At 39.2% G+C, this 25,383-nt stretch overlaps 1 protein-coding gene across 2 annotated transcripts in view; it reads left to right on the top strand.

Moving 5' to 3' along the window:
• Positions 1–25,383, top strand: part of LOC129722762 (sodium-coupled monocarboxylate transporter 1) — a 207,792-nt gene that overhangs the window by 152,565 nt on the left and 29,844 nt on the right. For both annotated transcript variants that reach the window (XM_055676476.1, XM_055676477.1), the window contains one exon: positions 9,478–9,776. In XM_055676476.1, the coding sequence (XP_055532451.1) occupies positions 9,478–9,776 (299 nt within the window). The remainder of the gene's footprint in view (positions 1–9,477; positions 9,777–25,383) is intronic.

The following is a 25,383-nucleotide window of genomic DNA, read 5'->3' on the forward strand; positions in this document are numbered from 1 at the left end:
AGTTTAAAGAGATAAAACGAAGACTCCGAAAGTACAAAACCTCGAATGGAAGCGATAGCGAGATGTCAGCCAGCGAGAACGACATGATTTGCTCTGACCCGGAGGCAGGCAAGAATATTGGTTCACCTCCCCGGAAAAGGACCACGACGCGCAGTAACAACCGAAATGGCCCAACAACAAGAAAACCAAATGCAACAAATAATAATATACAGCAGCAGTAGCGTTTTTTATTTTATTTTTTGTATCTGGCACCGTAAACCTAGAGGTATTGTGCCGTGTCAAATAAACGAGTTAATAAAAAAAAATAAATGCAGTCGATTGCAGAAAAGTTTAGATATTTTTTCTTCCTACTTGCAAAAGTGGAAAATCTCTCCCAATGCTTCTAAAACTCAAATGATAATTTTTCCGCATAAGCCTAGGGCTTCTTTCCTCAAGCCAAACAATAATCACGTTGTCAAGATGAATGGGGTTATTTTAAGTTGGTCCGACAAGGTTAAGTACTTGGGACTAATTTATGATAAAAAACTTATTTTCAAAGAGCACATTGAGAGTATACAAGCCAAGTGCATCAAATATACGAGATGTTTATATCCTCTCATTAACAAGAATTCTAAACTTTGTTTAAAGAACAAACTTTTGATTTACAAACAAATTTTTAGACCAGCAATGCTTTATGCTGTACCGATCTGGTCAAGTTGCTGTTCAACAAGGAAGAAAACGCTTCAAAGGATTCAGAATAAAATTCTGAAAATGATTTTGAAGCGTCCTCCTTGGTTTGGTACACTCGAATTACATAGACTTACTGGTGTTGAACCATTAGAAGCTATGTCAAATAAAATTATTAACAATTTTCGACAAAAATCGTTGCAATCCTCAATTGCTACAATAAGCTCTCTTTATAGCCAATAAGTTAGCAATTAAGTTAGTTGTAAGTTTACTTCCCCTTTTCTGACAAGTAGGTTTAAATCCCTACGAATGATAAGTCCTAATTGCGAAAGCAAACAAATCCTAACAATTAAAATTACAAACTTCTAACAGTGTTGAGAAGTCACCATTTGTGATGGGACACACATACTCATTATTTACTAATATTTATCATAAATACTTAAGCTACTAACAAATCCCCCCTTTATAAAAAAAATCTACGCTCAACTCGATACAAAAGATTGCGTGTAGGAAATGCAGCTTCATTCCAGTTTGTCACACAATAGCGAGTGGAGTACAGCTGTTAGAGCTGCATACGAGTCAACTTTCAGGCACTGCGGAACACCTTACCATTATTTTGCATACAGCAGCACCAGTTACCATCGTACGCTGCAGGATATTTTGCTGGCACAGCTACTGGAGGGCACAGCGGAAGGCAAATTTTACTATGCGCGGCCAAGCAAAATATTCAATGCTACCGGTGGTGCGATAATCAGCGTTCTGTAGCACACATTTCGAGCGGAAGATTATGGTATCAGTTCTTTTCAGAACAATAAATGCTTGAAGATATGAGTTATGAGAATTTTCACAACTACTACTAGTGTGAAATTTTCATGTATTCATGCATTTCTCAATAATCATTTTTACAATAACGACCATCAAATATAAACGGTAGGGTTGCCCATGAACAGTTTATCGCAGCATATAATATATATGTTCAGTCCTACGTCACCATTTCATACAACCCCTAGGGCTGTATAACTTGTAGTATTTTTAACAGGTGCTGGATGCCTAAGAAGTCATCTACGATTTCGTCACTGTTGTTGCAACTACGTCATCGATTTTTTTATTTTCCCTCCTGCTTGCGGGTAACTTTGATAATGCTATAATAATGAAGGAAAGTGTGAAAAAACTGCAATTTTCATGTATTTTGAAATGTATTGAGAAGATTCGTAAACCACGTATACACATTTAGGGTCATTTCTGGTTACTCTTGCGTTACCTTAGGAAATAGCTGAAAGTCACGAGAAATTATTTTTTAAGCTGCTTGAGGAATGTATGACGCTAACAGTACAACTTTATAGTTTTTTGCCAACACTAGTACTTAACCCACAAACTAGTAGTGAAATTTGTGTTTCATTTATATGAGGGCCTTCCCTTCCAGAGGAGGGAGAGGTTTCAAGTTACCATTGACATATTTCTTGCTCCCAAGAACCTCACCATGTCAAATTTGGTTCCATTTGCTCGGTTAGTTTTCAAGTTACGCAGAAGTTTGTGTTATATTTGCATGGGAGACATCCCTTCAATAGCAGGGAGGGTCTTGAACTATTCTAATCACCCTTTCAGAGAGACAGACAGACAGATCTGCTTTTTTATATGACTAGCTGACCCGGCAAACTTCGTCCCGCCTATTTTTGTGTGATTTAATAATTTTAAACATTACAAATTCATTGATTCCTTGCGATTTGTTAATAGTCTGCAAATGCACGACGAATCGGCCATAGGATATGATCAAAGTCGAAAGAGAAATCGTTTGAAATGATTGATTTTATCGGAATGACAAAATTTTTTTTTCGTGTTGGGTATTTTCGTCACTGCGACCAATTTTTTGATAGTTTGTGACATATTCCCCCTTTTTAATTTTGCTAAGTCAGGATACCGTATCACTATTGGAAGTGGTCGTTACAGTCTGGCCAATAGCGTTAGTCCAGTCCGGTATTATACTTCGTATGAAGCGTACAACCGTACTGGGATTTGTTCTCCAGATTTCAGATGATTCCAGAAGACCTCTCACGAAGAACTTATATCTCTTTATGAAAATTGCCGGACATCAGCATAACAGATATTCCGAGTCTTCTTTTTCCATGCCACATACTCGACATGTATCATCTTGAAGTTTTTTCATAACCTTCAAATGATAACGGCTCGGACAATGCCCTGTTATTAAACCAGTATACGTGCTTAGATCTTTATTTGAACGATCCAGTATTTTGGGAGTTATAGAAACGTTCGGAGTGATGAAACGTTTCGACTGCCTACCGATGAAGGTGTTTGTCCAGCTGGATTCCACTTTAAGGAACCCAGTATAAGTCTACTTGATTATTACAACCCAGTGTTTGGAGTGATAGAACACACTCCCAAAGAATGACAACATCCTCGTCTTTTGGCTTTTGTACATTACCTATATTCTGAAAATATCCATATTGGGTAGTATTCGGTCATTTTTAGCTGTTCTTCTGGCATTAATCTGATTCCGGAAATACCCTTATTGGGTGGTATTCAGTTATTTTCGATATTTTCCTGAAACTGAAACTCTTCGAATTCAAAATGATGTTCAGGGTCAATACTATGAATCATTTCGATTACGGAAATATCCATACGCAGAACTATTCGGTTATTTTCAGCTGTTTACAAATCAAAATGGTGTCTGAGGTAAATTTTTCGCTCCTTGCATCATTCTGGTTCCGGAGATACTCATATTGAGTGATATTTGGTCACTTTAGGCTGTCTTCCAGAAACCGAAAGTAGTCATCTTGGACTTAATATGTCATCTTAAATCAATTTTTGACATCTGGGTGTCATTCTGGCTCCGGAAATATTCATATTGAATGGTATTTGGCCATTTTCGGATGTTTGCCAAACACCGGAAGTAGCCATCTATGAATTCAAATTGGTGTCTATGCTTTTAGCTACTATGCATCATTCTGGTTCCAGAGACACTCATATTGGATGGAAATCGGAAATTTTTGGCTGTTTTTCAGAAACCGGAAGTTGCCATCTTGTAATTCAAAATGTTGTCTGAAGTCGATTTGTGGTTTCAGTGCATCATTACGGTTCCGAAAATATCCATATTGGCTGGTATTAGGTCATTTTCTGCTGTTCTTCAGAAACCGGAAGTCGCCATCTTGGATTTCAAAATGGCATTTGGAGACAATTTGTGGCCTCTGAGCATCATTTTGGTTAAAGACACGTGACAGTTCTGATCATGTACGCAGCAGGCTCGAAGTAACCGTAGTTCGTACGGTGGAACGGATTTTGTAGCATTGAAGTTGACCTCAGCATGCGTTGTGAAGCTCGAAAATTCATTGTAGACAGCAATTTCGGAGAATCTATTTCGCCAATTAAAATTTTAGCAACGAATAATGCCTGCTGTATCTTGCGGCGACGTTCAAGCATATCAAGTCCAAGCAAACGACAGCGATCCGGATAAGAAGGGAGATTAGCTGGATCACGCCAGAGTAAATCTCTTAAGGCCAAACGGATAAATCTTCTCTGCACACGCTCCAATCTCAAATTCCAAGATAGCTGATACGGAATCCAAAACACGCATGCATTTTCTAGTATGGGACGTACTAACGAGCAATATAACGCTTTCAAGCAATGGGGGTCCTTGATATCACGTTTAATTTTTGTTATAAAACCTAGTTGTCCGGTGGCTTTAGAAACTATCGCCGTACGGTGACTCTCAAAAGTCAGTTTTTGTTCCTAGATAACGCCAAGACCGTTTACGTGATCGACTCTTTTTAGTTGATGCCCTTCAATGGCGTACATAAAAATTATCGGTGATTGAGCCCGGTGAAATGTGATCACTTCACATTTTGCTGTGCTCAGTGTCAAGGCATTTAGTTCACACCACGTCACAAAGCAGCCCAGTAGCGACTGTAAACGGTAGCAATCTTCGATATTTCGAATCGTCAGATAAATTTTTAAATCATCGGCATAAACAAATCTGCAGCCTCTTCCTAGGGCGCTAGCAGCGTCGTTAAAAAAATCATTAAAAGTAGCGGCCCAAGATTACTGCCCTGCGGTTCACCAGGTTTGTTCGTATAGGAAGCTGAGATAACAGAACCCAGCTTAACTTGCAACGTTCTATCACACAAAAAAGATTTTAACCACGTGACGAAACGTGGTGATGCTCCTAATGAGATATTTTCTTTAGCAGAATACGATGGTCGATACGATCAAAGGCGGCTTTCAGATAGTATAAATAACATCAACTTGCGCTTTACGCTCAATGTCAGCGATACAATTTGAAGCGAAGTCCATGAGATTCGTTGCTACGGAAGGACCAGGTACAAATCCATTCTGATCAGAGGAAATGTAATTTTTCGTGCAGTTTAGAACAACAGTGCTAACAATAATTTCGAACCATTTGGATGACGCACACAAATTAGTTATTCCACGATAGTTCCGTATATTTCAACGTTCACCACTCTTGAATACTGGAAACATATCGTCGGTTTCGTGCAACACTGGCATAACTCAAAAATCATAGTTTCGAGAAAAACGCGTTTGAAAATGTATTTTTCGATTTTCAAGAAAACTTTGTAGTTTAAGATTACCAATCCTCATTTAACACTTTCAGGTCTATTATGCACACATTATGATCACGTTGTCCGAATTAAAACCTTATTTTTACTAACTTTATGAAGAAATTTCGATTTGTGCAGCAAAGGCACTTCTACTCATAACTCGGGATTTTTAGGGAATTTCGAAACGGGGTTTCGTGGGATGAAACTCACTAGATTGCGCATCGTTTACCATCAAAAACTCAAAAATGCAAAATTTTGAGTTGTGCCAGTGTTGCACGAAACCGACGATATCAGAGTGCTTTCAAACCTTGGAGAATTTCTTGCACCAACGATCAATTAAATATGCAGCGGAGTGGTGTAGCTAGAATCTCTGCATAACGTCATAAAAGTACAGTCGGAACTCCATCGGGACCAGCGGAGAATGAAGATTTAAGTTTTTTTGCAGCAGTGAAAATCATTTGTGGTGTAATTTCGAAAATGTCGAGATCAATGAGATCAGCAGGAACATTGTTAGCGGCGCGACTTGCTTGTTTATTGGAAACAGAATCTGGAGCAAATACCGATGAGAAAAACTTTGCGAATAGCAAGACTCGGTCATTGAGTTGGATTCAACATCATCAAGGCAGGTCTTCGAAGGTATTGAGGTCCCCTTTCGTTTTGCATTTACGAAAAGGCAAATCTTTTTTGGATTTCTCCCCAAGTCAGTTTGAATCTTCATAATGTATGATTTATAGAGGCTTGAGTTAAACTTTTGATATGCATCGCTAGCACGTTTGAAATTATGTATCGTGTCAGTTGATCGCCTGCGACATTGGATGGTATTTGGTAATTTTCGGCTTTTTTCCAGACACCGGAAGTCGCCATCTTAGAATTCAAAATGTTGTCTGAGATCGATTTGTGGTTTCAGTACATCAGTACGATTCCGGAAATACTCGTATTGGGTGGTATTTCGTCATTTTCCGCTGTTTTTCAGAAACCGGAAGTCGCCATCTTGGATTTCAAAATGGTGTTTGGAGACATTTTTCGGATGGAAACCGGAAGTTTCCATCTTAAATTTAAAAGTGGCGTCTGGAGTCGAGTTTTTGGCTCCTGTGCATCGACCCGATCGTTTTAGGCTGTTTTTCGGAAATCCTGGTTGTAATATCTGTTTAGTTTGTATGAGAGACCTCCCTTCCCTTCCGGGGGAGTGTCAAGCCACAATAGGAATTTGTGTTTGATTTGTATAAGAGCCCTTCCATCTAGAAGTGGGAGGGGTGTCAAACCACCATGAAAAATTTTTTTTGCTTTCAATTACCTCAGCATATCAAATTTGGTTGATTATTCCTCGAGATGTGCAGAAATTTGTGTTTCATTCGGTAAACCCCTCCTTTCCAGAAGAAGGAGGGTTGTTGAAACATTATGGACATATTTGTTACCCCTTTAAACATTCACCTGCCAAATTTGGTTCCATTTATTTGGTTAGTTCTCGAGATGTGTTTCGTTTGTTTGGAACCCCTTCCTACAGAAAAGAGAAGAGTGCCGAACCATTATGGACATATGTGTTACTCCTTGGTTATTTTATGAGATATGCAGAAATTAGTTAGTAACCTTTCTCGGCCCCTAAAACCCCTATATACAAAATTTCACGCCGATCGGTTCATTTATTTCCAAGCCTATATGGATCAGACAGACAGACAGACAGAGCTGCATTTTTATATGTTTTGTTTTCTCGAGATGTGCAGGAATATGTGTTCCATTTGTATGGGACCCCTCCCTTATAGAAGAGGGAAGGTGCCGCACCATTATGGTCATATTTGTTACCTCTAAAAACATTCACATGCCAAATTTGGATGTAGTTGGTTGATTGGTTCTTGAGCTGTGCGAAATTTGTGTTTCATTTTTATGGGACCCCTCCCTTATAGAAGAGGGAGGGGTGTAAAACCATTATGGATATATTTGTTACCCCTAAAAAACATAAAAAAGCAAAGCCTTGGTGCTACATTCCGTATCGGAATTCGACCTTCTGTTTTACTATACACAGACTTCGCAGCCGACTGCTAAGTTTACAGGACAATTACGGGGCTAGCGCTACGATCCTACTGACACTAACAGTCTCTCCCGAGCCGGGACTTGAACATACGACAACTGGCTTGTTAGGCTAGCATCGTACCTCGAGACCAGCTGGGAGATTTCCCCCCTAAAAACATCCACCTGCCACATTTGGTTCCATTTACTTGGTTAGTTCTCGAGATGTGCAGAATTTTGTGTTTCATTTGTGTGGAACCCCTCCTTTCCAGAAGAAGAAGGGGTGTCGAAACATTATGGACATACTTTTTACCTCTAGAAACATTCACATGCCAAATTTGGCTGCATTTCGTTGATTGGTTCTCGAGCTGTGCGAAATTTTGTTTCATTTGTAGAGGACCCCTCCCTTACGGAGAAAGGACGGGTTTCGAACCAATATGGACATATTTGTTACTCCTTAAAACATCCACATGCTAAATTTGGTTCCATTTGCTTGGTTTGTTTTCGAGATGTGCAGAAATTTGTGTTTCATTTGTATCGGACCCTCCCTTTCAGAAGAGGGAGGGGTCTCGAACTATCTTAGTCATTTTTCTCGGCTCCTAAAATTTCATGCCGACACAGAGATGCATTTTTATATGTTCAGATTTGATTGCTTGTAATACAGTCACACCTCGATATAAGGCAAGTTTATTTTTATTTTTGTTACGTTATATCGAGTTACGTTATATCGAAGCAAAAATTTTTTTTTTTTCAAATTTATGCAAGAATGTCAATGGTTACTCAAAGATGCGCGAAAACCTATTTTCCATAACCCATCAGTATTTTTAAATCTTTCTTATGCCCATTTAAAGAAAATTACAACAAACAATTTTTTTTTGTTTAATTGATACAAGACTTTGAATTGTTACTGAAGGATGCATGAAAACCTATTTCCTATTTTATTTTCAAACATTCCTTATGCCCATTTTGGACAATTTTCGCATTGGTTTCATCGGTTTCAAAACTTACTACAAACATTTTGTTGAAGCAATTTATAGCCCAGAAACAGTTGCTGTATCATTTATTTTCAATTTCAATACATTTTAAAAAATTTCGTTATATCGTGGTTGCCTTATATCGAGGTATGACTGAAATTTGAAACGCTGAATTTACGTATTTAATTATTGGTTTACCATCTACCATAACATAATATTATTAAAAAAAAACCCGATTTTATAACTTGCCCTATTTTATCACCCCCAAACATTATCAAGGGGGTAATATAATTGGGTGATCACTGTATTAAGAAACTAGAACTATGATGCAATAGAAAAATTGCTACATACCTCTGAGAGAAATTCGACCTTTTTTTTTAATTTTTATTGAGTAAAATGAAGTATAACCTTTTAAAATTAGGTCGACCTTTAAAAATTAAATTGGTTCGATTTCGTTTTTGGCCCAGGATTAATGATTTTGAGATTAATTTTTAGGCTACTCTAGATAGATTTTTACTTTGTTCTTTACTCCATGATGAAGAGAAGTCAGGAAGCGGATTCCACTCACCATAGCAACGCAGCTTAAAAAAATTTTTTTTTTAGCCAGCATATCCCCTTTTAATCATTTGAAAACTAATCTGGGCGGTATTGTTTGTTGGCGTGGGCACGGCATCCTTCCTAATTGCCATTGATCGCGAGTGTGAAAATCAAGATGAGTAATCAGTAACAGTAACTGATTGGATTATATCCCATCGATCGTAGAAATCACGACTAAAGTAAACGAAAGATTTTTTTTCTTTCTCACGGCCAGAATACGGGCACTGAAATGGTTTCGCTAAGCCCGGAGCGTGTTGAACATATTGCAGGATATAAATCACTTCGTTCGGGATACGGATATGCCCGACAAACCGTACCCCCGGTTGCCGAGAGTAAATGAACCGTAAATTAGATTTCCGATTTTATTTTACTTCTCTTCTGGTGGCCCACTGTGTGTATTACTGTGCAGCCGTAGCCGGTAGGAAGTGGTAGCTAATTTTGAGCCACAGGCGCTGAGTTTGTGAACCAGGGAGGAAGGATGAAAAATTTCCAAAAAATAGGCTCAGTTTAATCGGATTTTTTTTCTCGCTTGCATTTTTTCGGAGAAAAACTGCGGGAAATTAACTGCATCGATTCGCAATTTTCCTCCATCGAACTAAAATTCCCGCAGACTCATGTATCATTGAACTAAAATTTCTCTTCTTCTCGTTTTTTTGTTCATCCAGGGTGCCCTGTACGGAGGCTTGCTGTCGTTGGCATTTGTCATCTACATTGGAGTTATGGCACAAATCACCGGAGAACCGGTGACCCCACTGCCGACGTCGATTGACACCTGCAATTGCACCCAGTCACCGTCGTCGTTGTCGTCCGCTTGGGAGCCGCTGTCCGGGTTCGCTTCCGACAATGACCAACCGGTTAGTTTGGCGCTGGTTTCGTTCGAGCAGACCGGTGTTCTGTCAACTGCTGCCTCAACGAGCCGTGATCGAGTGTTTCCCGCTGCCGATTCCATGGAAATTATGTCCCGGTAGGTACCTAGAATGCGATGAACCTGAGCGTCGGTCGTTCCGTTCGTTTGTGTACCGAACACTGCGGAGCTCGGAGTGTTTCATGCAAACTTCCCGGGGTGATTAATGGAAAGCGGAAGTTATTGGCTTTTCCGTAATTTGGGCGAAATGAGCGCCAGAACCGGTTGCTAGCGGGGCAAGGTAACCCGCAGTCGTTGGCGAGTCTGTCAGATTCAGGTCATGGAACTAATCTCCTAATGGAAGAGAAATTTATTGAGCCATATTCCTGCAGTTTATTTGATTGTTATTTTACGAGCAAACAAGAACTCGCCCGGTGGCGGCTGCTAATGCATCTGTGAGTGCGTGAGTAAAGTAAATTTCAGTATGAATAGTATTTAGAGTTACACCGTAAATCTGTTTGCAGCGCGTGCTGGGTTGAAGCTCGTGTAGGCGAGTACACTGTCGTACTTCCCAATGGAAGATAACTCATGTTTGATGAAAGGCAAACCACATCGGCCTACAGATTCCTGTTGCTTTTCGCCTGCCAGCTAGTCCTACTTATGGGATCCATTATAGGAAAATTAATAGATTTATAGATCGGTTCGATTTTCAATAATTGTTTTCCTCATGTGGGAGAGAATGAATTCTGAAGTAAGGTTCACGGGAATGCACGACTCACAGCATCATAATAATCACACAGAAAAGTAGCATAACAGTTTTTCTACTGCCACTGGTCCCAGTGCAGGACATTAGTTTTTTTAGTGGCTAATTTTCAATTATCACCAAATCGAATTGCATCTCCCTTTACCGTAGCGACTATGACACTGCGGTTATATTTTACAATTCTCCGCTTTGCGTTAACTTTAACCCTACCGTTTCGCTTTTTCGTTCTATTGACCTGTTACGTAGCCGTGTACAGGTCTCCCATATAGGAGGAGTCTTTGCCAAACGAAATTCTAGAATCTCGAAATAAGCTAAGTAATGTTATAACTGTTTGTTGCTAGCGTTAGACAAGTGTGCACAAGAGTTTCACAAAGTTAGGTTAGGGTTACTTAGGGTTTAGCAACGGATTGCAGTGACACCCTTCAGTTGTCAAACTGGTTGGCGCGCGGAGAAAGGAAAAAATCAAGCCAAAAATTCTCACAATTCTCTAACAATCACTGTATTTGTAGTAAATTGTGAAGCACATTATGACGTTACAACTGTGCGGTGCATCGTAAAATACTACCTCTTCCGGTGCAGAGTTGGGTCTGGCATCACAAAGAGGCGTAAACTAAAGAAAATCCGAGCCAACTGATGTCAACTGACGAGCGAGCTTTTATACTCGTTACTCCAACTGAACGGGAATGGGAAAAGTGTGAACATTGAACAAACTTCGATCGGAGTAACAGAAAGTAAACTGCTTTTCCCAGATTGCGACCTCACTAGCTACCAGCAACAACAGATTGACTGCAGAACGGAGAACAATTACTACAGACAAGGTGCATGCACGTGAAGCTTTCCATTATTGACTCCCGGTGGAGGACTTCTGCTTCGTGTTTACTCTCAATTAACTTGGTATCAGCTGGCACACCTGGCTGGTGATTAAGCGGGAGCTTGACGGTTGTTTCCTTTGCCTTAGGAACGACCTCTGCAGTAATTATTTAGTGATATTATTTGAAGTTGTATTTACCGCCAAGTGCATGAAAGGCAGTCGAAATCGATTTGGCAAATTGTTTCTTTCACATTTCGCTGTGCCGTGTGAAACCCATTAATCCTTCAAAGTTCCGACAAAGCAGCTTTGCACAATCTTTTTCCCGTGACCTCCTGCCTAACGTCTCCGCCTTGTGGGTGCATTCACTCGTCGCTGTACAAGTGTTAAATATGGTGTGGCAACAACGAGTCAAGATTCACTTGAACCCCATCTACTCCCTCTCTCCCTTCCAAGCCAACCGAATTTTTATACGGAGCAGGTACTCGACATCGGTTTTCCAGAAATGTTTTTACCGGCCTTTGTTCGTGTTGGTTCGAGTGGGGGGACTCGAAACGGATGCCAAGGGGCCAACGGCAAGAATTATTCTTGATACATTGTTTGAATATTGTTAAAAAAAGTCTTTATTTACCGCCGCTTCCGACAAACCATTCATCATCTCTCGTTTAGCTTCGCCAGCACTGCGAAGCGGTGGCTGTGTACGTGCGTTTGTACGAATTGCAAAGAACTACGGCTTGATCCTCTGGAGGGTTTTTCTTTTTCTTCTTCTATTCGCTTTCACAACCTACCATTTTAGTCGCGCTTCCGGATCAAATCCGATTCTTATTCGATAAGCGAACAGGCAGGTGAATGCTAGGGTAGATCTTATCGGCCCCGTTGGGTTCTTCGGCTGGTTCGTAAAAGGTATTTATAATATTTTTTAGGGTCACCTTTTTCGGGTTAGTCTGTAACTAACACGGATCCCTTACCTTCGAAGGAATACTTTTGGGATGAAAAGTGTAAGTTGTTCGACTTTTTTTGTTGTTGGTGTGCCAACAGCAAGGCGTTTCCATTCTTCGGCACAATAGAATTTTGCTGCATTCAGTGAAACGGTGGGCATCCGGAGCTGGGTGTGTTGATAAGAACCGGTAACTGGTACCTCGACGTAGACGGCGACACGGTGGTAACGTTGCTCTTATCCTACCAAACACTCAAACACACTCACAGGTGCAACGGAAGGAGTGCTTGCCAGCCTTGGGCAGGAAATGGTGCTTTCAGCCGACAATGTCAAGTTCGAAAAGCACCGGTGAAATGTTTTTTTTTGGCAAACTGCAGTGACCCTGGGTGCAATTTTATGCGAGGTTGGGAATTATTTCGCGGAAATCGATATACAATATGTGCAGTGAATGTTAAACAAGATTTAGTGTGCTTGCATTTAAAATTTTGGCAGTGAATTGGCTAAAGGTATCAAAGTGCTCCAATGGGCCGAATGTCGTATATCACTCGACTCAGTTCGACGAGCTGAGCATTTTCTGTATGTATGTGTGTGTGTATGTGCAACTTTTTTCTAACTTACTTTTCTCAGAGATGGCTGGACCGATTTTCATGAAATTAATTGCAAATGAAAGGTCCAATTGCCCCATAGGTCGGTATTGAAATTCATTGTAATCGGATTTTTTGTTTAGAGGTTATGTATCAAAATGTAATAATCACAAAATATCATTATCTCAGAAATAACGCAACCGATTTTAACAAAACTGGTTTCAAATGAACGGGCTGTCTCCAAAACCTTTAAATCAGAAATTTCGTAATGATTAAACATATGGTTCAAAAGTTATGTAAAGAAATGTTATCCTGAGGCTGTTCAAACTCAATTATTTTCCTCAGAGACGGCTGAACCGAACCCATAATACTCAATTTGATTACACTGTAATCAGACTGTAACTGTGTCCGTTATGTACCAAAATGTGAAAAATTATAAAACTTCATTGCTTCATACATTGCTTCAAACTTCATACACGGGCTACCTTCAAAACTCTTAGCCAATGAATTTCATAATGATTGGACATGTGGTTGGAAAGTTATAAAAAGGAATGTACTTCGAAGACTTTCGAAACTCATTCACTTTTCTCGGAGATCGGTTTTGGCGTTCTTAGAGTCGAATAAAAGGTCTAGTTGCCCCAAAGATTCTGAATTATTCTATGACAGTCAGACTTTTACTTTAACCATTATGTGTCAAATTGTAAAAATAGCGGAAGTCTCATATTTCAAAGATTCCATACAAGCTGTCTCAAACAAGTAATTTATTTCATATTAGTTTATTGTTGCAAAGCCTCTTGGCAACTGAGAACGATTTGTCGCTTGACGTGGGACTTTAGAAATATACAATGTTTAACGACACTTTACTGCTCGCTGGTCCGGTCTTCGCTGTAATTTTGCTCTACTGTCTGGATTCCTCAAACAACGCAATTCATCGCATCAAAAGTATTCAGCGCCGGTTTGTGCGTTACGCTCTAAGATTGCTTCCTTGGCGACAGCCCATGCGCAATATCCGATATGAGGACCGCTGCCAGCTTCTCTGGCTCGACACTAGGGTGTCCTAAAAAAAAATCGATGATGAAAAAGTCAAGGTGCTCAGCCCTAAATTGAAAAAATGTTATTTATAGCATTTTTGTAGAACATTTCGACTTTCTAAAAGATTGTTTTCAGGTTGCCCAAACGTGATTTATGCAAAAATGACTTTTTTGAGTTACAAACCCACTCTTTTGCCATTTTTTCAAATCTGTTCGATTCCTAAATTTTTCCATATATTTTTTTTATTTTTGTGGGTTTGTTCTTGAATATTTTGCATGGTTAAGTTCAGCATTGCATTCAGTTTTTTGACTCCCAGAGCCCATTAAACATCACAAAAAAACTAATTTTTCTAATAATGTTTTGATAAAACCCTTCAAAACACATATATAAAAAAGTTTTGATCAAGAACTGAAATTTTCATTGCATAGCGGAATTCACGATGAAAATTTACATGAAAGAAGATACTTGATATCTTATCGGGGAGCTGAGATATTAGCATTTCTCTATGTGATGGAAAACTTTGCATTTTGAAAAATATGTTAAATAACTGTTTTATTTTGAAGCATAGCATAGCATAGCATATTTGATCGCCCGTGTGTTGCCCGCGATTGACCAGAATCAGCTGAAATTGCACAAAGAACCGTCAAAATGGTGCCTAGGAGTGGCAAACCATATTCAGTGTACAATTCCTAGTGATCTTTCTTTTCACTGATCAATAACGTAGCTGGCCACGCCCAATGCAGATCAATAGAGAAAGAGATGTCGGGAGTGTTAGTTTAATACTTGTTGCTACTAGTGCGACTAGTGACCGAGGATTTCTCTGCATCCTTCACAAGTAGGGGAACTGCTCCATTATTCATACTAAATATGCTTACGTGCTCTTATGGAATCGTTCAGCGTTGTATATTTAGAAAAATTAGCTAGATTTATCCTGGACTTTGTAAAACAAACCGTTTTTCAAAACGCTTCCATATCCATCTCAAAACTTGATCTATTCTTGCTCAATTATTCATCTCACGACGCCCCCATATTCATCACATTGTTAATTATAAATGAATCACATTATCATAAATGAACGTAACCGCAGCCCGTCGTAATAGGTTACCTAGATATCCGCTGTAGTTGTTCACGTGCAAAGTTGGTAACCTAGGTAACCACTACAGTGCTGTAGATTTATGTCAATTATATCAAAATAATACAACATTTTCAGTATGATTTTTTCGTATTAACAGAAACTGATTCGGCAACTTTTGATTTTCTTCAACGCAGTGAAAACAGATGAAAATACATACAGTTGAAATTTAGGAATTGTAGAAATTCATCTCATATATTTCTGCTAATTCAAGCTTGTTTTTGGAATTTTGAGGTGAATATTTCGAAGATTGAAGTATTTTTAGTGTAGTGAGTGATTTTGTTTAGTGATTAAAATAAAAAGTGGTCCAATAGTTATGAAAAAAACTTTGGTTGGCTGCTGAACGAGTCACGTTGTAGCCGTATTGAACAATGCATAGATTTTGTTTTCTGAGGTGAATGATTGAATTAAATGAGTTTTCGAGTGCAGATGCCCGACTATAATATCAAATTTAGTGCTTTTAAGTGAGTTTTTGAGGATTATACTTTATTAGGAATCTAAAGTGAATCAAGAAGAATCCATTCCATGGAATAGCAGATTGGTTTAAGAAGAAAATATGCGTTTTGCCTTTCTCCTAGGAAGGTATAGCAATCACTTGCAAAACCGAAAGTATAAAAGTGCTCCAAAGGGCCGAATGGCATATATCACTCGACTCAGCTCGACGAACTGAGCATTTTCTGTATGTATGTGTGTGTGTGTATGTGTGTGTGTATGTGTGTGTGTATGTGCAGATTTTTATTCTCACTCACTTTTCTCAGAGATAGCTGGACCGATTTTCATGAAATTAATTGCAAATGAAAGGTCTTGTTGTCTTATAAGACCCTATTGAATTTTATTGTAATTGGATTTTTAGTTTAGAGGTTATGTATCAAAATGTTAAAATCATGAAACATCATTATCTCGAAAACTTCACAACCGATTTGAACAAAATTGATTTCAAATGAACTGGCCACCTTAAAAACCCTTAACTTTTGAATTTTATGAAGATTGAACTTCGGGTTCAGAAGTTATGAAAAGAAACGTGTTCTGAATACTGTTTAATCTCACTCATGTTTCTCAGAGATTTTCATAAAATCAGTGTCAAATGGAAGGTCTAGTTGCCCCATATGACCCTATTGATTTGTTTTGCAATTGGACTCTTAGTTTGCCTGTTATGTTTAAAAATGTAAAATCCAGCTATGAAAAGTAACATATTCCGAAGACTACTTGGACTCACTCGCTTTTCTCAGAGATGGCTGACCCGGTTTCCACAAAATTAGTGTCAATTATTAAGTCTAGCTACCTCATAACACCCTATTGAATTTTGCTGTAATCGAACTGTAACTTCGTCTGTAATGTACCGAAATGTGAAAATCACGAAACTTCATTATCTTAGAAACTACACAACCAAATTGATCAATATTATTATCAGATGAGTGGGCTAGTTAAGGGTTAACTGATGAATTATATTTAAACACGTGGTTTCAAAGTTTGCCTGCCCTATACGTTCCCATTTCATTTGATTATAATCGAACTTAAGCAACCGTTATGTATTAAATTGTTAATAAAACAAAGAAAGTCTATTATCTCAAAGATTACATGACTTATTTGAACATAACTAGTGTCATACGAACGAGTCATCTCTCAAACTTACAAATAACAAACTTCATAACAATTTGATATGTGGCTCAAAAGTTATGGAAAGAAAAGAAATTCAAAGACTATTCAAAACTATACTTGCTTTGATCGATATATGTGGCCTTAACATAATTTAAATGTGGTATCGTACTATTTGAACGTTCCAAATTCATTGATTCCTTGCGATGTGTTTAAAGTCTGCAAATGCACGACGAATCGGCCATAGGATATGATCAAAGTCAAATAACAAATCGTTTGAAATGATTGGTTTTATCGAAATGACAACATCCTCGACTTTTGGATTCTGTACATCGCCTTAATTCTGAATATATTTATATTGGGTGGTATTCGGCCATTTTCAGCAGATTTTCTGGCATCAATCTCGGAAATACTCATATTGGGAGTTATTCAGTTATTTTGGTTGTTTTCCAGAAACTAAAAGTGGTCGTCTTTAAATTCAAAATGGTGTCTAGGTTCAATGTTTGGTTTCTATGCATCATCTCGATTACGGAGATATCCATATTGAGTATTATTCGGTCATTTTCGACTGTTTCCTAGAAGTTGCCATTTAGCAAATCAAAATGGTGTCAGAGGTAAATTGTTAGCTCATTGCATCATTCTGGTTCCAGCGATACACAGATTGAATGGTATTTGGCTATTTTTGGCTGTTTTTCACAAACCGGAAGTCGCCATCTTGGATTTCAAAATGGTATGTAAGATAATTTCTAGCCTCTAAGCGTCATTCTGGTTGAATAAACACCCATATTGGATTTTATTCGATCATTTTCGGCTGTTTCCCAGAAACCGAAAGTCGCCAATTCAAATTCCAAAATTGGGTCTGTGGTCGATTACAGCTGCTGTTCATTATTCTAGATCCGGAGATACTCATGTTAGACGGAAATCGACAATTTTTGGCTGTTTTTTAAAAACTGGAAGTTGCCATTTTGGATTTCATAATGGCATTTGGAGACAATTTCTGGATTTTGAACGTCATACTGGTTAAAGAAAAACTCATATTGGGTGGTATTTGGTAATTTTCAGCTGTTTTCAGAAACCGGAAGTCGCAATCTTAGAATTCAAAATGCTATCTGTGGTCGAGTTTAGCTCCTGTGTATCATTCTAGATCCGGATATTATTATATTGAGTGGAAATCGGCCATTTTTGGCTGTTTTCCAGAAACCGGAAGTTGCCATCTTACAATCCAAAATGTTGCCTGAGGTCGATTTTGAACATATTTGTTGCCACTAAAAACAATCACCTGCCAAATATGGTTCCATTTAGTTGATAAGTTCGCAATATGTGCAGAAATTCGTGCAGAAACATGTGCTTCCAGAAGAGGGAGGGGCGACGAACCATTATGGACATATTTGTTACCTCTAAAAACATTCACATACCAAATTTGGTTGTATTTTCTTGATTGGTTCATGAGCTGTGCAAAATTTGTGTTTCATTTGTATGGGACCGCTCCCTTTCGAAAGAGAGAGGGGTGTTAAAACATTATGGACATATTTTTTACCACTAAAAACATTCTCCTGCCAAATTTGGTTCCATTTGTATGGAACCCCTCCCTTTCAGAAAAGGGAGGGGCGACCAACTATTATGGACATATTAGTTACCCCTTAGAACATCCACATACCAGATTCGGTTTCATTTGCTTGGCTTGTTCTTGAGTTGTGCAAAAATTTATGTTTCATTTGTATGAGACCCCTTCCTTCCAGAAGAGGGAGGGCTCTCAAACTATCATACGAACCTTTATCGACACCAAAAACCCCTACATACAAATTTTCACGTCGATCGGTTCGGTAGTTTTCGAGCCTATATGGATCAGACAGACAGACAGACAGACCGGACTGCATTTTTATATGTATAGATTACAACATCAATTTTTTAGAACCTAAAGAGTGAATATACGTTTATTGGATTGAAGCATTCATGTAAATCTATTTTTACAAATAAAAGAGTGAATGAGAAAGGCTGGGTCTGACCGCTAGGTGGATTAATTTAGGTTTTTTTCCTGTTTTCAATTGTGTTTTCATGTTGTATGAGATTAATATTTGGGCTGAGATGAATACTGGAGCAGTTCCCCTATCAAAGAAGGGAATTAGTGTTAGTGGAAAGGAATTGATCTGGATCCATCGAGGTTGATGGTGCGATCTTTTTTACACAAATACGCGCACGATATGGTTACTTCTCGGTCTCTGGACAACCGGCCACCAGATGATATAAATAAAACCGCGCCACGATCGCTGTATCGGCATACAGAATAATCGAAGTTTCTAGTTATCTTCGGCAACCTACCTGTTATACGATATAATGGTCATTGATGCGTGGTTATTGAACCTCGAAACCGCTGTACAAAGATAGTCACACTGAGCGCAGTCAAAATACCGCGCGCGAAACCCTCTCCGAAAGCAAACAAGAGCGTGCGACCACTGGTATGACGAAAAAAGGCCAAAACACCCGCTTTATTAAAACAAGGAAACCGGCAAAATTCTATGCAACCAAAGCCCAACAACCCCCCCCCCCCTCCCACAAAAAAGGAGAGTGTAAACATACACCAAACCCAGAAGTCTATTCGCAAAATGCCAAGCCAGTCGATCAAAATGGGAATAAATTTGTCATGCATAACTGCCTAAGTGGACCACTTAGTAGTGTAGCTGCATATTTTGTAAGAATAAGTGTAAATATCTCAAGTGAATTAAGTATTTCATTATGTATTAGGGTGGGGAAAAATGATCGATTTTCCAGAACCCAGTTTTTTTGGTTCCATTTGGGGTCCCAAACAACTCTAAACTTACCTGAAGTCGATTGGTTTTGTCTCCGCTTGGCGCATTTAATTTCAAAATTGTATGAAAATTCATATGAGAAAACCTACTTTTTTGTATTTACCTTGCTGGAGAGCTCAACAATGCTCGAATAATGCGCTACATTATGTTAAAGTATAGTATTTTAGATGCCTAACAACTTTGCAGAAGACACTGAAGAGCAAGAATGTCTCTAAGAAGAGCTATAGCTGTTAAAAGTTGAGTATGTCGATTTAAATGCAGAAAATCTTGTTTCCTGCCAACATTACCAATGTACTGGTGTCAGTCGGATTCCCACCAGAAGTAACCTGTCGTAACGGGTTTATAAACTAAGCTGAACCAAGCAAACAAATTTAGGTCAATATTCTAGGCGTAAATAGAATCTACAAAGTGTTTCAGAGGTTACTTCTGATGGAAATCTGACTGACGCCGGTACACTGGCAGTGTTGGCAGAAAAAATAATTTGCAACATAAATTTCGACATACTCAACATTGAACAGCTCTAGTCTTTTTTTGGCACACCCTAGCTCTTTAGTTTCTTCGGACAAGTTGTTAGGCATCCAAAAACCTACCATTTAAAGTCTTGAAACCTTTGGTTTGAGCCATTTTGAGCTCTTTAGAATGGAAAATGCAAAAAAGTTGGTTTTTCCATACAAATCTCCATATAAATTTTAAATGCAATGCGCCAAGCGGAGACAAAACCAATCGACTTCTAATAAATGCAGGATTGTTTGAGGCCCCGAATAGACCAAAAAAAACTTGGTTCTGGCTTTCTGCTATCAAGTTTCTTTTTTTCATATAACGATTCCCCACCCTATTATGTATAAACATGAAGTAACATGTTTTCTATCTTTGCTGCATGAAAAACAACAAGATTATACCTCTATTTCATTATAATAAAAGAAATAAATCATCGCAGCAGTTTCCTTTAATGGGCCACCGTATTTGGACCACAACAATTTCCTCATTTGGGCCAGGTCTACTTGAATAATTTTCTAATCCACTGTGTAACAGGGATTTTAGTTTTGAACAATTGCACCATGCCGCAGATTGCATAGACCATGTGGCCATTTTTTACTCGCTTCGTAGCCAATCCTCCAAAGTAATTCTGAATGAAGTAAGACGAGGATTTTCTGAGATGAATCTTGCAACTGTAGACTGCCGCTGGCGCTCTTTCGAAATGGGGAATCCTTTACAATGCAGCTGGTTTTCCTTTTCGTGGTTTTTCTGACCACTTCCTGCTTGCACGGAACATTACGGTTGATCGTGAAAGCTTCTCTAATCGAAACACCACTTTTTATTGTCTGGAGACACTCAGTAACAACTGCTTCAGTATATTTTTAACCTATTTTTGGCGTTTTTCGCATTTTAGCTGCAACTTGTTACAATAACATTATCATAACACATTTATGGTGGTTATGATTTGTTTTGTTACATCGATGTAAATGAAAGTCTATTTAGGTACTCAGCGAGACAGCGTGCTCTTGTTCGAAATGAAGCATGTCGAAATAAGGAAAACAGTACTTTTTTACTATTAATTGGATCACTAATTTTTTTTCAAATTTTAAGTGTTTTTCTAGTGACAATTTCATTGCTTATCTTTTAAAGACACTTTTATTCTACCCGTTCATAAAAAATTTGGTAATTTTCGTTCGGAAAGTGTGATGTCAGTACAGCTTTGGTAAAGCCATTTCTTATGAAAACGTTAACGAACCATGGCAAATCAGGCAGCTGTTATTAAAAGATATTTTTACAGCTTTAACTAAGAATATTATAGTAATCGTCTGTTGCAACATTTCTGGTGAAGAACATTATTGACATTGTCAAAGAACCTATCAAAATAAGTATATCTATCATGTGTCATTTGGTGTTCAAGTGGTCCACTAAATGAAGTGGTCTATATTGAACAGATCTACCCTACGACGCATCATTTTTTAGTTCAACTCTTCTAGCTCCCACTTTTAGTCTGGCGTAGATTGCCTCCGCCGCACAGTGGGGCCGTTATGAAAAAATACGGTCAAAAGTCTTTTCTCAGTTTTACTTACATTTTAGGCGTTTGGTGTCTTAGGAAGTATTGTTCAGAATACTGATTAGAATTATCTGACATTTTCATTTAATTGCTTGCTAAGCTAGTATTACACTTAGAAAAATTAACTTTTTTATTTTACGAGATAATCAATTTTTATATTCGGCAAAGTTGTAGAGCTATCGATTTCATGAAAATATTTCGAAGACACAATATTCCTATGTTTTATCTCTGTAGTAATAAAACCGTTTTCCTAAAAGACTAATTATAAACTAGTTTTTTTTACTTAAATGATATCTTAACTACTTCTGATCGACATGAGATGTTCTAGAAAGTTTCAGATAATAACAAAATACGAAACATTATTAAAAAAGAGTTAATTCTGTTGAACCAACTCCGAGATAGAGCGATTTTAAGGTAAAATTATGTCAATTTTTAAAATCAAATTATTTAAAATTGTGAATGTTTGTGAAGTATTACTCAACGTCATATGTTTTGGCATGTTTTGAGGTACAAGTACACATATTTTTCGGAATCGGGTCTCTTCGGGAACTTCGTATTTTCAGAGTTTTGAAATATCGCTTTATAACTACTTTGTTCTCTTAAATACTGCCCAAAAACTTCTTTTTTCAAAACGGCCCCACTCCAGGTCCAGGTCGTCTGCGAAGCCTATGAGTTGACTACCTTTGCTGAAAATCGTGCCTCTCGTTTCGACGCCCACTCGTCGGATTACACCCTCTAGGGCAATGTTGAACAACTTGCAGGATAATCCATCTCCTTGTCTCAGCCCTCTGCGCGCTTCGAAGGAATTCGAGAGTGTCCCCGACACGAACACGTAACATATCACTCGGTCTAAGGTAGCTTTGATAGGTCGTGTCAGTTTATCCGAAAGACCGTAAACGTGCATTATTTGCCAAAGCTGGTCTCATACTGTTTCATACGCTGCCTTGAAGTCCACGAAAACATGATGTGTGGGCACGTTGTACTCCCGGCATTTCTGAAGAATCTGCCGGAGAGTGAAAATTTGATTCGTAGTAGCGCGTGCTTGTGTAAAGCCCGCTTGGTACAGCACTACGAATTCTTTCGCTAAAGGAGATAGACCTTCCTCCCAAATTCTAGAGATTACCCAGTGGAGTGCCGTTATTAGTGCCTCTTTTCTATACTTATAGAGCTCTGCCAGTAGCCTGTCTTTGCCGCCGGCTCTGTTTTTCTTGAGTGAACCAATTTCCCGTTCAATCTCCAGGATATCGGGAACTGGGACACTACTGTCGTTTGTAGGCACTCCCTTCCGCCTCCTTTCGTTGCTCCGCTATTGAAGTGCTCATCGAAGAACTGCTGCCACCAGTCAACCACCTCGCATTCGCTTGTGGTCAGGTTTCCCTCCGCGTCCCTACACATATCAGGACTCGGTGTGTAGCCTTTATGAGATTGGTTCACATTCTCAAAAAACTTGCGCGTATCGTTAGCCTGAAACAGTTGCTCTAGCTTTTCACGATCTCAGTCCTTCTGCTGGCGCCTTTCTCTCCTCAGAATCGTGGATAACTCATTTCGAGCTCGTTGGTATTTGGCCGCATTCTCTCTTGTGGTGATGCTTAGATAGTTTTTCTTCTTTCTCTCCATCGCTTGCTAGCATTTCCTGTCAAACCAGTCCGCCAATGCCGCCGTTGTGGCCTCTCCAATGGCTGAGCGTAACATCCCCCATCCATCGTCGAGAGTCGAAGCACATAATTCTTTCGTGGAAGGTAGTGCCTCATTGACTAGGCACGCATAGTTATCGGCAGCCTGCGGATTGATCAACTGCCGGATGCTTGACCGAGGAGAACGGTTCTGACTTATACAGGTGGAAGTCTGAGTCGATATCCGCACTCTGGAGGGAGCGTATGTTTGTAATGTTTGAGAAAAATCGGCCATCAATAAGAACGTGGTCAATTTGATTTGTTGTTCGGTGGTCAGGTGATCTCCAGGTGGCTTTGTGGATAAAAGGTGCTTCTAATTACTAGGCCTGAATGTTCCGAGTTATATTTTCTTGATTGTTCGTAGTGTAATTCCGGCGGCGGGTCGGCGGCCGGCTCGAACTGCGGGAACCACGGCGGCTTAATGTCACCTCATTTCCTTTCCCTAGATTATGCGTCTTAGCCGCTGATTTAAAACGAAATATTAAGCCCAACTTTAATTCTTTAGGAATATATATACACTTGAACTACATACGTAGAGTGAAAAATATCTGAGTTAATATACAGTTCATTGAATGACACTTTTTGTCAGTCATCAAATGTGCAACATATTTTTCAATAAACATTCTGATGCGAAATGGGTGTTAAAATGGATCCGGGACACATAGTCACGATAATAAGATCTCAAGCGATCATACAACACTGTATTCGGCCTCGCGTCCATTTGACGCGCCCGTTATGCCTTGTGGCAGTGTGCTTCGTATCCATAATGCCTCCCGTCTGTATGCCTAGCATACTATGCCTAACATCCATATGCCTAGCGTTCATATGCCTTGTGTCCCGTCCCCCGAGACAACACGTTTCTCTATCCAGCTGCCCGCTTTGGGTCAGACGCTGTTATGAGCTGCCCCTAAGCTAGGAAACAGACGCTTAGAAAGGCTGGGCTTTCCTCCGAGGAGGTCAACCCACCTCCTCCTTCCCTGTCAGCATACGACCGAAGTCCCACCACGGGTTGGTTACCATGATCGTCGCTTGGTTACTCGTATCCTGGCTGGTACCACGAGAGGTAGGAATAGGAGTTTCTGGGCAGGATGTTATGAACCACGATGGCGTCTATTTTATGCTAGAACTAGTACGGGTTGTACTGCAGGCATGCTCGTCTTTTCTCCTAAGAATATCTCTAGAGTGCAGGAGAACATCTTGCACTGCGGAAACAACTGCTCTCACACTAAAGAGCAAATCAACACTCATGCTCATGCAGTCCATTCAGGAATAAAAAACACTCATGCTAGAAGAGAGCGACAAACGATTTTTATCTGCTGAGCTTCCTGGAAGCACTGCGGTGAAATCTCAAATCTCTCTCTTACGAGATAATGAACTATGGTGTACTTTCTCACACTGTGGACATTACGCACATTAATTACACTAAGCAGACCTATCTGCGGTGCGTTTCACAGTTGGTTTCTTGAGCATGGCAGAAGAGTAAAAGAGATTGGAAGAAAATAAATTGACTGCGTTGCTCGTGCCGATCGAATTTACTCTGGTGGAATTCATTTTCGCAGTGCAGCTACACGAGGACTACACTTTTGCCCGGTAGTTTTTTTTTCACCTTCCGGACTACTCGCCAGTGGACACTGTTGTGTACTTCTGCGTTTTCTCTGTAGAGTGATTCACCCCTCTTGTTTCTATCAGATGTGGGTTGAGCTGGAAGTGTGTTTGTCTCTCTGTAAGCTGGTTGAGACACTTTGGAGTGGAAAAAGAAGCAGTGTGGTGAAAGCATTTGCTACACACAGGCACATACTGGAAGGGAAGTGCGCGGTGAATTTTTTCTCCTCTCCTTTCACATACTGAAGAGAATGACAAGCATGACTGCAGGTACGCTCTGCCCAGCCGTTTACCAATGTCTGTTGGTAGTTGCAAATAATAAATAAATACTTTATTATGTGGTTGAATAGATTAGAAAAGAAACGTAATCCTGTTTAAACTCAACATCTTAGAATAAAATAAGTGGCCTCAACATCACTTTTTTTAAGTAGAACGTTATCGGCGTTGCTAGGAATTAAATTGTTTGAAATTAGGAATCATTTCTTCCATTTTACAACCTCTTTTGCACAACTAGTTTAAAGATATTACGTCAATTTTCATATATTTACTTTTATCATTATGAAATTCATTTACATGAACTACAACATCGCTATTCTTGGAACGCAAAGAGTGGAAATACCTTTGTTTGATCGTATTTGGCAATTTCGGATTTCAAAATGAAGTTGATTCCCGGCCTCTACTTGAAAAACCGACGTGACAATCATAAAAAAGTATATTCCAAACATATTTCTTAAAATATTATTTGT

Source organism: Wyeomyia smithii, chromosome 2, assembly GCF_029784165.1.
Source record: "Wyeomyia smithii strain HCP4-BCI-WySm-NY-G18 chromosome 2, ASM2978416v1, whole genome shotgun sequence".
NCBI classification, from domain to species: domain Eukaryota; kingdom Metazoa; phylum Arthropoda; class Insecta; order Diptera; family Culicidae; genus Wyeomyia; species Wyeomyia smithii.